This window comes from Styela clava, chromosome 12 (genome assembly GCF_964204865.1).
Source record: "Styela clava chromosome 12, kaStyClav1.hap1.2, whole genome shotgun sequence".
NCBI lineage: Eukaryota > Metazoa > Chordata > Ascidiacea > Stolidobranchia > Styelidae > Styela > Styela clava.
Window position 1 is genome coordinate 18,925,643 of NC_135261.1, and position 12,513 is coordinate 18,938,155.

The window sequence follows — 12,513 nt, forward strand, 5'->3', positions numbered from 1 at the left end:
GTTTTCGCATAAAACGTTGTACAAAAAAAATGAAAAATATCATAAAGGAAAGGAATTGGGGCATCGACTCCGTTTCAGACAAATGAAGGTTTTGTACGGCTGGGCAATGTATATATGCAACTGTGGCAGTAGGAAAATAGTGTAGGCAAAACGGTAAAATTGGTAAATGTTTGACTTCAAATAATTTTATTGCAGTACATTGCCAGTAACCCTGGCCTCCCCCACGCAGAAGGGCTAAAGCAGTACTCATGAAAATAAAAACAAATGATATTAATCTTAAGAAATGAATTGAGCATGTAATAAAAGTAAAACACGTCAATATAAAAAAGCTCATCTAACTAGGCCACTTCGCCTTTTTGAATCAAAGCCAGTCTCGGCCAACTCGCCGAGCTAGAAGCACAGAAAAAAAACAGACGAAAATAAACGAAGCTAAAATTGATGAGCTGGTCAACTCGGCAATGAGTTCTAGAGATGAAAATGTAAATGACGGAATAATAGTTACCGCTCGTCTTTTACTATCGACGAGAGTGCGTTGAAATGTGTAAAAGATTTGTATGAAATGCAAAGATAATTTATCAAAATTATAATCCGGTGACATATGGCAAAAGCTGCAAATTCAAATTGGTATAACGGAGGCGAGCGGTATAAACTAATATATATATATGTCTAAATGGAATATATGGTGGTTGCCGAGCGTGGATTTGTGAGGCAAGTGGTAGGAAGGGGAATAAAATACAACTAAACAAAATTTAGAGCCACGGGATCAGTGGACTTATTTAGTGAGCAAAGGGGTCTAACGACCTCGAAAAACCACTAGTGGGAATCAACCGGGTGGGTGACCAGTTAAGTTATAAAACATTCCCTCAATTGCACAAACACACACTAATCAATCAATCGTTTATTTGTCATCACAAAAACAAGTGCAAATAAAAATCATGCAATGAATAACTAACTATACAGTCCTAATTATGTTATTTGTGTGACCGGGGTCGCAAGGCACCTGAGATGGTCTTCAAGCAGAGACACCTACGGCGCTGTTACAGGTTAGCATAAAAAGTAACATAAATGAAAGATAAATTATATAAATCCCATGAATGAGTCAACAACTGATGCAAATACAGTTGCGATATTATAAATATTTGAGATTATGACACAGGGTAAAACTAGGAATATGTAACTATCTCGGAATAAATACTAATAAGAATGCGAAGAAAGCAGAATAAAAATACAAAAAAAATATGGAAAAAGCAAATTTGGCGAAATATACAACTAAAAACCAGGCAATGCAAGCACAAACACAAAAATATTTATAACAGATGCAATTTGGAGACTCATACAACAAATGCAAAAATTGATAGTCTGATGAAGGTTACAAACAAACTAATATATCTATATAATGTCCGCAATAAAGAGATAAGACGGTCAAATCATTTGAAAAATAGCAAACGTAGATTGAGAGCAATAAACTAAGGAAGGAGAAGAAAATTGAAGAAAAAGTAGAATACAGTGTCGGGAAAGAGTGTGAGTTCAAATTAACGACACTGTCAGGAAGTCCACACCAGGCCCTCCAGACGTGATTGGAACCCCGGATGAAGTTCCTGACTCTGATACAGTAGACCGCCGTAGCGACCTCTCCGGTCACACCCAAAACACGAGGAGAAGTCTGGTTCCCAACTGCCTAACTGCTCAGAGAATCAACCAAAAATGCGTGGAACACCACCACCAGAGGCATGAGCAATGGTGCGACATAACTCTCCATTCTTTGAGAGCTTCCGACGGGCCGCGTCATCTATGGCAGCCTCACCGTTGTCGAATAGGCACACCACATGGAGTACTACGACCCAATTCGCCGCGATTTCTCCAAGAACCAGAAGAAGGGCCGTGGTTCGCCAATATGATTAAGACGGTTTAACAAATTTCTTCTTCTATTGAATAAATAAAGCCTATCCCAATTGTGTTGCTATATCGTGAAAAGACATGGATTGATCCAGTAATGACCAACGATTATATGGATTCGAGTTGACATCTGTATGTAATCTCGTGGGATTCTGTGTGTTAAATATCATGAGATCATATTTATCAAATATATTTACAAGGCGGTTACTTAGAGTATTATTGATTCTACTTCCCAGTGAATGGTGGTAGCAATTAAAATCTCCTAATATTAAACGAAGAATGGAATGATGCAATTGTACGTGGGTGTAAATGTACGCGGGTGCAAAAGTACGTGGGTGCAAATGTACGTCGGTGCAGAAGTACGTGGGTGCAAATGTTCGCGGGTGCAATTGTACGTGGGTGTAAATGTACGCGGGTGCATAAGTACGCGGGTGCAAATGTACGTCGGTGCAGAAGTACGTGAGAGCAAATGTACGCGGGTGCAAATGTATGCGGGTTTAAATGAGCGCGGGTGCAAATGTCCACGGGTGCAAATGTACCGGTGCCGGTTGTAAATGTCCGTGAGTGCAAACGTTTATGGTTGAAAATGTTTATGAGTGCAATCTGTATGTGGGTGCAAAAATTTGCGGATGCAAATGTATGGGTACAATTGTCCTGGGTGCAAATGTACGAGTGTTCAAAGATAATGGAACCGTGACATACATGCATCATTTTTTCGTGGTTGAGATAAAGGCTGCTGACGAGGAATGAGACTGTTCACAACATTTTAAGAGAAATGTTCATTCTTTGTACTATGGGCATATGGGAATATGACGACATTTCTTGCTTCAGAATACAGACTAATTTTTGTTGTGCCATAATCGACTGGTTTTTTGTTTTCATTTTTTAAGCCCCCATACCCTGCAATTTTAACTGCAATTCGGTCATTTATTGGCACAAAGGGAGGAATTAAGCCACTTTGGTGCCCTAAGCACTGAAGACTTTGATGTCCCCTCATGTTTAATTTAATTATAAAAACAATAAACCACATAGGAGTATTATCCATTAAAAATAATCACAAGCAGCAGTAAATAAAATAACTTTTACGAACATTTTTAGGTTTTTTAACTGGTCTATATAGCCGATATATATATCGCCATTTACTGCCGATATGAAATAGTGACAAATATTACTTGAAATCAAACCAGACACTTTGTGATGGGCAGGGAAATACGTTTTCGCCGTGTTTTTCCTCATGTCACCTTTCTTGCGATACTCATTTTATTACGAATTGTTATATTGAGTAATTTAAAAACTTGCAGCGTGAGCAAGCTTAGTGCCATCGTCAAATACCAACCAAGTCTGTCTAAGTTGGTATTTCGGGACCTAGCTAAAAAAAAAACTGGATTTCGCGGCGTTAAGTCGGCTCTGCGTTTCGTCACTACTATCACATGGCCGACGCTTAAAAACAGAGGAGTGTTTATACTAAAATAAAGGCACGAAGCGTTAGAAAAAGGGTTTGAATCTCGGGACCTTAACCCCAGTTGGAATAGATAAAAAAAACTTAAATACGTTCCTCCATTAGATACAAATATACGCCAAAATTGTTCGGTGAGCCGCACGGAATGTATCAGCATGACAGGGTTCGGACCATCCTGGTCTACCCGTAAATATATACTACTACGGTCTACCTTATCAAAAAAACTCCCGATTTCGCTGACCACTAGATCGTTGAAATGCGATCGTGGAACTGCCACATAGTGTAAATAATTCATTGGTCCATTAGTTGAAGAGAAAAGAAATTTTTTTAAAACAAAAATGCAGCAACAAGGCGAATACTAGAAAGTAAGAAAAAATTTAAGAAAACGACTCACAGGCCCATTTCGTGTATAAAAAAAAAGTTTCAGTGTTTATTTTCAATAATATGGGTAATATGATACTAGAAGACGAAAAATAAGCGAACATTTTGAAGTTTAAGTCGTCTGGTGAACTCGTAATATTTTAATAAACACCGATAAACTATATATAATTCTGCTCTAAAATTTCTGTGGTGCCCCTCTTTGCTTGGTGCCCTAAGCACGTGCTTATATTGTTTTGGTTAATCCGACGCTTTAGCACTATAGCATACTTCATATTTGTGATATCCTCTATATTGTGCACTTGGAGAAAACAGTTTTGCAGCAATGCAGATTTGCAAAAAAAAGTCGTGCAAATAAAATATTTGCGATTTTGCGAGAATGTAGTTTGGCTCGGCGTTTGTGGCGCATCGAATAAGTTGCCTCAGCACTTCTTATTAGCCTGCGTGGATTCGCTGGTTTGAATTCCGTGGGGAATAATTATGTGCGAGAGGGTTGCTGGATTCTTTGCCACAGGTCGGTTACGGCTTGTTCCACAATCAAATCCATGCATCTGAAAACAAAATAACTGGCTACCTGTAACCAATCCCGTACCCGACATGGAGTGGTAACCGTACGATAGGCCGTGGTTCCCCATATGCTTAAGCCGTCATAACGCCTTTCCTTTCCCTCGGGCTAAATATGTGAATCTTATCATGAGCGTAAATGAAAAGGTTTTTGCGAGAACGAATTTAATGCAATGGAGTTTTGCAAGAATAGACTTCTTGCAGAATTTTTTTTTTTTGAAGAATGGGGTTATTACTTTAATCAAAATGCAGTAATTCTAATTTACTTTGATCCGGTAATTATAAATGTTGTCGTATGTTTTTACAATTTTATTCATGAAAAATCTGATACTTTCAGTTCAATTTCAAATAAAAGTCTGTTCTCATTCTCGCCAAACAACTCACTAACATCAATCGCAAAAAAATTGTTCTCGCAAACATAAAATATCGAAAAGACTTGTTGGGGTTGTTCAGTCTGCAAATGCAAAAGCGCCCTGTACGCTGACACATGACACAGTTTCCCCAAACATGGCGACGTCGGATGGGGTTGTGGAAGAGAAATCGACTAAGTGGGCAGAAGGTGAGCTCAATCGGAAAATACTGATTATTTATCTTAACTTGGTACTACTTGGTATAATTGCCATCTTTCAGTCTTTGCATGTAGTCCAGATAAGGGAAGGAGAAACCAGCAATACTGGCACTTTCATTGTGTTAAGACTGTAAGATGATATAAAAAGTAGGCCTAGGTATAGGCTATACCGGTGTATGTATGATTTGTATCACAGTATCATCAAATCATGCTAAATCCTGAAATCTGTGAATGCAACCTTCAAACATTGCTGAAGCTGCAGACGGCCTTCCTCCGTAATCATTCTCTCATTGCAATCAACGGCGCATGTTCACCAAACGCCGTAAGTACTTCTAGTTGGCGTGGCACAAACATTTTTGCATATGTCATCCCTAACCCCCACCTGGCTACGCCATTCAAAAATTATGTTACTCTGACATCACAATCACACCATATAGCTTGCCAACGAAAAGCTACGATCGCCCAAAAAGGCATCTCCGCCGACGATAACGAACTCGCTAATGCAGTACTGCTCACTGTATAGATCGGTGACATTGTCTCGTTTCAGAGAAACCTATTTTACTGATGATCAGATACACCTCTTTTGGGAGACGTCTGGACATTGATGTCCCTCAATATCGGTAATAATACAGTATAATGAAATTGCGCAAAATACTACAAAAAAGCGCACTATAATAACGTCATCATTGAATTCCTCGCGAAAAAATAATCCGATTCACCGAAGGAAAAATTTTTTTATTGTGGCATGCGAGAGTTTTTAGCAAAAAACGGCAAGTTTGGTCATGTGACAGCCGCGATTAATTCAGATTATTATTGAGACAAGCATGGCGCGATATGAAGCATCTGGTGTGGTGCCAGACGCCCCTTGTTTGTGAGACACATGGAGTGTTTGTTTTATTGAGATGAAATGAAGGGAAATTCTTGGAATTTAGATAGTGTGCTGTAATGCAGTAATGCCAGCGATCTTACATACAAATATGTAACTCCTATCTCCCTCATATCGGGATCGTTACGACGAGAGAAATAGCTTGCTTGATTTCTAGGGTTCATCTGCACGTTTTGGACGATAATCTGTATACTTCGTCACTGTGACGTTGTAGTGATGTAATTTTTGAATGGCATGGCCCATGGTTAGGTGGATGTTAGAAATGACATATGCGAAAATGGTCATGCCACGCCGACTAGAACTACTTGGCGGCGTTTTGTGAACTATCCCCCCTACTGCCCTACATCAATGCTAGCTAGTTCTCTGCAACATGCTTTTTGACAATGTAATCATGAGTATTTCGGAAAACATTAGGAGACAAAATATCACTTGAACACTTCTGCACTTAGAATATTGGCAATTGGGATTCTTACTGTCTTATTTATTTTATTTTTACTACTTTCATTCTGGACATCTCGCGTGTTTTGCGTCTTTGGATGAACCTTTTCTGTTAAAACTTAAAATGGTTGAAAAAATCGAAGATGGACTTGTGTGGTTAGCACAGTGGCTTCACCATATATGCATTAAAAGTTATTGAATCAAAAACATAATTACATTCTAATTTTGAGTAACTAGTAACTTGTTGGAACAAATGGATACTTGGATATTTTTTAAACCATGTGACGAAATTGGTAATTTATGTGCAAGAATAGATATCCCATCAAATTATTATTTAAATAATAATTTATAATCATTTTTGTATTCGAAAGCTGCACGAAAATTTGTCATGTCTGACTAGTGCTTTGTTTTCTTCTGAACACGAATTACAAAACTAATATATAGTGTATAGTATTACCAAATTTTCAAATAATCCAATTTTATTTGACAGTCGTAATGCAGACTTCAGAAGTCCAAAATAACAGTTTCACTGATTATGAGAATGTGGAGATTTTCATGGACATAAAGGAACCTGAATGGCTGGTAAATTTACTGAAGTTTATGCTTTTACTATTTCTGAAATATCTTCTATGTTGATTTTTATGCAATGATGTGAAGATCTAATCAAAGGTGAAAGACTTGAAAGAATGAAAAAAAATGGTATTCTGTACAGCACATTTCTCTGATTTCTAGGACAACCCCTCTATTTAATTACATCAATCTAAAAATATCTAAAAGCGCAATCCAAAAATATCCCCATTGGACTACTTGGAAAAATGATACCAATTCTGATTTATCAGACGAAGACATTTTTACAAGACATTGAACAGACATTCAAAAATTTTCAACAAAATGCAGTCGGTGGGAATGAATTTTAGTCTAGTGATGCTATTTGCAAAACATGGCGAACACTCTCGTTTCCAAACGAATAAAGTGTTTATTTTATTGATCCAAATATCGGGACATCTTGGGATTGGAGACTGTGCCCTGCTGTTCTTTTTTTATAATCCCAATTTATGTTTATTAAATTCAGTCTTCATCAGATGAAGATGAAAATGCGGTTGCAAAACAACGGATGTCCAAGACTCTTGATGTCACTCCAAGAAAGGATAATAATTCCGTTGTAAGAATTGATTTGTAAATAATGTTTCTCCTTGTCCCAGTGCAACTAAATTTTGCTCATGCCACATTTCCAGATTAGAAAAATATTGCAGATTTGTAATTTTCAAATCTTTACAACCAAACCTAAAAATGGACATATAGCACTATTCAAAATGAAAACAGGTATAAGCTAGCTTTAAATACCAGACCAAAAGAGGACCTGCTTCGGCCGCAATCGACTAAAATCTTCAAAATAGCTCGAAATCTACTGATCGGTAGGTAATAAGGTCATACACAAAAATGAATGAGTACTGTATATGCAGATAACTGCACACACGCATACAAAAAGTTCCGCCCCTGCCAATAGGCTCAGCTTTCTGAACTGTGGGCGTATTCCTAAAAAAAAAACTTTGTATTTTTATGTTCCATTTAGTGTGTTAATTAACTTGGTTTTGCATAAGACAGAAGTTAGAGTAGGATCGTTTCTTAGTTAATACACATGATATTTGGCTTGCTCATTTTTAAGTCTTGGCAGCAGCCAAACTTTCATTTGTTACAAAATAATATGCTCAGGCTTACCTAGACTTAAATACTGTATCTATCGTATTTTGCACATCTACAGTACTGTGTTCGCTCTGTTTTAGAGCATAACAGGCGCTGCATGATACTATGTCAGAGCAATTTTTTGTGGTGTTCTATTAAATTCACCTAATTAACATCAGACGCGATCGACTTCTCGAAACGGCAGGATACTAGAAAAAGAAACTCAATACAGGAGAAGACTATTTCTCGAATCTTATCACATAAATAAAGAGAAGAATTCGATGAATGACAAAGAAACCACACGCCTGTGTATAAATCATTGTTTAAATAGTCCCCTTTTTGTTTGAACTTGCGCTAGTTTGTTTATTTATACATAATATTATCTTATCATCCTTTTAGATTAGAGTTGACGCCATGATAATTTTTTTCATATTTTTCCCTTTTTCTTTTTCTTGCTCTGTATATATCCACTTGTGTCCTTTCCATATCATGCCCTGATGAAGTTTTTCTGTATAGAAATTTGAAACGTCGGCAAATTACATCGTTTTGCTAACACCGGTTGTGCTTCATTTATTATCAACATGAGTTTACCTGGTGGCAATCACGCACTTCTCGAGATGTGGTGATCGATCGGTCGATCACGATCGAGTTAATGCATGCTGTTGCAGGTTATTAAAAAGACCTAGCGATCTACAGCCAAAATCTCACGATACAAATTTTATGCCAATGTACTTTCATGTTTGTACACAATTGAAATTCTTATCGCTCCTTTTATTTCCAGGCATCATCTCCTCAGTTCCGCACTCCACATCCAAGTGAATTAATTTTACCGTTTTCCTCATGTAATGAATCACCTATTGGTGTCTGTAAGTAAATTCTTTGTTTTCGAATTCAAAACTATTGTCTTGAAAAACAATGGGACTATGATAGTAATGGATATAGCGCACTAACTACCATTCACAGTGGTACCAGTGTTATATATTATGCTCAAAAACAAAGAATTGTATATCAGTGGTTCCCAACCATTTCTGGCTCGTGGCCCCATTCCTGATGCTTTTAGCACTTGTGTATAAATATTTACATTCACTAATAAATCGGCAATATAGGTATCGAAATTACAATACCAGAAGTTGCTCGGTGATTGGCCAAGGAGGGGGGGGATTATTACTACACCATTGATTCAAAATGAGTTAGGTTCAAATTAATTAATAAAATTAATATTCTAATTATATCAAAGGGCCGATTAATTTGTTTCCGTTATTGCAAATGTTTTAGGTTTAATAGCTGCATCAACACCATTCCAAGGGCAAAGAAATCCATCCACATCATCCATAAATGAGTTGCTTATAAAGAATCGTGCTCAAGGTAAATTTTTCACTCTTTCATTCTTTTATATTTTAGGACTTGCATACATCATGCATGGATCAATTTATTTCAATATGTTATTAATAATTAGGGTTAGGTTCATTTTGTCAATCTTTATTGTGATCAAATATCAGCTTGACAGTGAAGTGATAAGAATGTTTTAGTTATTTTATATCATTTTAAATAGTATTGAAATAATGTTATGGGAGTTGCACATATTGTTCAGCAATTGGAATTACATTTTTAAATTTTGTGTTTGAAGTTGAATTCTTTAAATATGAATATACCCCCTGCCGATATGTTTCAGTCCGTTTATACAACTTAAGGTAAAGTAGGCGAACAAAATTAGTTTCCTCTATATTGGTACATACACTTCTGGGACGCTTTTTGACCAATAGTATTAAATTATCTAGATTCAACTCTTTCACACAGATCTTTCTGATAGCAGACATTGAAATGAAGTCCCAATTAGAGCATTTGATTTAACCTCTATTCAACTTTTTTTAGGCAATGCTACTTTTAATATGGATAAAGGAAAAGGCAGTAGTACTTTTGTGCTCGGTGCCAATGAGAGTCGGATAGGTGACGGCACTTTCGTAAAAGAAAATAATAATCAGACTTTTTGCAAGGAAGAAAATCTAACTTTTGATGTAAAATCCTCTGAAAAAGGTAAGTTTCTGAGGTAATTGTCTGCCCAAACCCAAGCAGATATTTAAATGCAAAAAAATAGCTTAAAGCTTTTACACCACACCTCGAATTTTTAAAATTGAAACTTGAGATTTGATATTAACACACGTTTCTTCAGATTTTTCCTCACTTCACATATAACTCTAGTGTGCGAAAATTTCTGTTTTTTTTGTATAAATGCCCAGTCCCTGTTAAGAAGAAATATAAATATTGTCTCTCATATATCTTTGCGATCAAGAATTTCTTATCTTCGGTACTGCTGCAAGAAAAGTAATCAAAAACATGACGAGAACTCCACTTAAATTTTTTAATCGATGAAAAGGTATATGAATCATAATATATTGCCTCGATTTACCATTTAATATTTAAAACTTGCAATTGCTCTGAATGTATACCGGTAAGTAATGGAGGGAGCTTATTTCATTAATGACTATTGCGTAACCAATTCCCAAACCTTTAATATTGTAGAACGGTGTAGTAGAATTTCTACCCCATGGAATACTATCTGTGAAATTCGATATGACACCTTTAGCCTTAAGTCAGGATTGTACTTACCAGATTAAATTAATATAAAAGTAGATTTTTAAATCCAGTCCTTGTTAGCTAAATTATGGTATTCTCTTACATCTTTCTGTTAAATAACATCATACAAAATTGTTTTCACATAATTGGATTATCTTTTTCATCCCGAGATGAAATAAACCATTATTAAGAAAACATACGATTTTGTTCGAAATCCCAAATCTTTTATAGTTCACACTCGAATGATCAAACTATTTTCATTACCTTTGCTCTCCATCCAAAGTCACATTCAATTCGAATACAATACAAATGAAATTGATAGTTTCATGGTTCAGATTATATTATTACCGGTCTGTGTAACTCTTCAATAATACACATTAGAGGTAATAAATGCTTATACTGGCTTTCAGTCACTTATCTATAATCTCCATGATTGAATCACGCACGACATGGCATAGATAACAAAACTACATCTTCAAATAGAAGGACAGTAAACAGAACCAGTTAACGATTGTGATTGCATGTATAGGCCTACACACATATCATCTGCAATGTTGCAAATTATCTGTAATTGTATATATTGCATATTAAATCTGTGAATTTTCCTGCATACTTCAACGATAGAATTACCTAAAAAATAATGAAAAAAGTTGAGGCACCCAATATTTGTGAATGAACTAAGAGAATGACTTATTTTCATTTATATACCGTATATGCAATATCTGGATCAGTGTTTCTCAAACATTTCAGTCAAAGAATTAAACAAATCAGTCGCTCAACTTTGAATTATTTTTTGTCATATCATCGTGAATTGCACTTCGCAAAGGCCTTAGCTCATGGCCCCCAGCCCCCCACCACATGCTTGAGAAGCCCTAATCTAGATGCTGTCGAATTTTTTTCTTCATCATCAGTACTAGTTTGAGTAGTTTTGATTGGCCTATCAATTTCTTTAGATTCTGGATCAGATATTATGGATTCTTGCACACATCTTGAATCAAGCGCAGAGTCTGCAGACGACAAAGGACAAAGAAAGCCATTGCGATCATTACCTCAGGTGACTTAACATAATGTCTTTTACAAGTATCTGTTTGACTTGATTTATCTATGGCCAATACACGATTAAAAGTTTATCCTTCATATTCGCCCATGGGATATTTCCTTGGATATTGATTTTAACTTCATAATTGGATCGAAACTGCGAGGGATTTTATTGAATTGGTAGCTTGACTATGTATTATAAACTCAGCTGCTTATCGCAGGATCGTTTTCAATATATTTTGGTTGAAAAGACTAGAAACCTCTAATTATTATTAATTACAGCAGGGGATAGATCAGTTCCCTAAGTTAGTCATGTTAGTAGTAAAAGCAGTAATTATAACAGGTACACATAATATGGAATGTTTATATTCTACTATTCCTAAATTCATTTATTTGTTTAAATTAGTGATTTGGCAAAATTCTGAAACTTTAAACAAACTGAATTAATTGAATTCCGTACCAGACTCAAATTATTCTGATGTAGCCTAATTTATTAAATTTATTTAACATATACACTGACTGGAAAGCCTTTAAATTTTCAAGTACCTATTCTATTTATGGTATGTTAGTAAATACCCTAAAGCACCATACACACGTACACTCGACAATATTATGTTATTCATTGAATACTTCAATACTTATACTATAATACTAGCAAGCTCGGTAACAATGTATTTTTTTGCTCTGGGTTGGTTATAATAATACCTATGTACATATTGTACAATTGTAGAAAGAGTAAAATGAGTAAAATGAGTCCAATCTCTCAGGTTTTATCGAACGAATGTGAGCGTGGTAATTCAGTATCTGTTCGTTCTTCATCTTCCATAAGTCATTGATAAGTTGTGCTTTTTTGTATGATTTACTATGTCTCATGCTTGCTAATTCTTGAAGAGTTTTTTTCCACCATGCCACCTTCATTCATTATTCAGGTCTGTCTATTTGATGGCATTTCAGCCTGATTCAGAATATAACTGCTGTTTTACTGCGTTGCCGTTGCGTATAATGTAGAAAAATCTTTGTAAAATATAA

General features: G+C 35.9%; 2 protein-coding genes across 4 annotated transcripts in view; one reads left to right on the forward strand and one right to left on the reverse strand.

Annotated features, from left to right (window-relative positions):
* LOC120329858 (uncharacterized) overlaps positions 1–12,513 on the reverse strand; it is a 79,606-nt gene that overhangs the window by 62,701 nt on the left and 4,392 nt on the right. The window lies entirely within an intron of this gene.
* Positions 4,118–12,513, forward strand: part of LOC120329426 (uncharacterized) — a 28,931-nt gene continuing 20,535 nt past the window's right edge. The window contains exons 1-8 of one of the 3 annotated variants that reach the window (XM_039396041.2): positions 4,118–4,247; positions 4,635–4,856; positions 6,680–6,771; positions 7,262–7,351; positions 8,654–8,738; positions 9,148–9,237; positions 9,745–9,906; positions 11,400–11,500. In XM_039396041.2, the coding sequence (XP_039251975.2) occupies positions 4,805–4,856; positions 6,680–6,771; positions 7,262–7,351; positions 8,654–8,738; positions 9,148–9,237; positions 9,745–9,906; positions 11,400–11,500 (672 nt within the window). In that variant the 5' untranslated portion in view covers positions 4,118–4,247; positions 4,635–4,804. Of the gene's footprint in view, positions 4,248–4,364; positions 4,857–4,929; positions 5,188–6,679; positions 6,772–7,261; positions 7,352–8,653; positions 8,739–9,147; positions 9,238–9,744; positions 9,907–11,399; positions 11,501–12,513 lie in introns of those variants that run through there. The other 2 variants (XM_039396042.2, XM_078118808.1) reach the window with 2 other exon arrangements.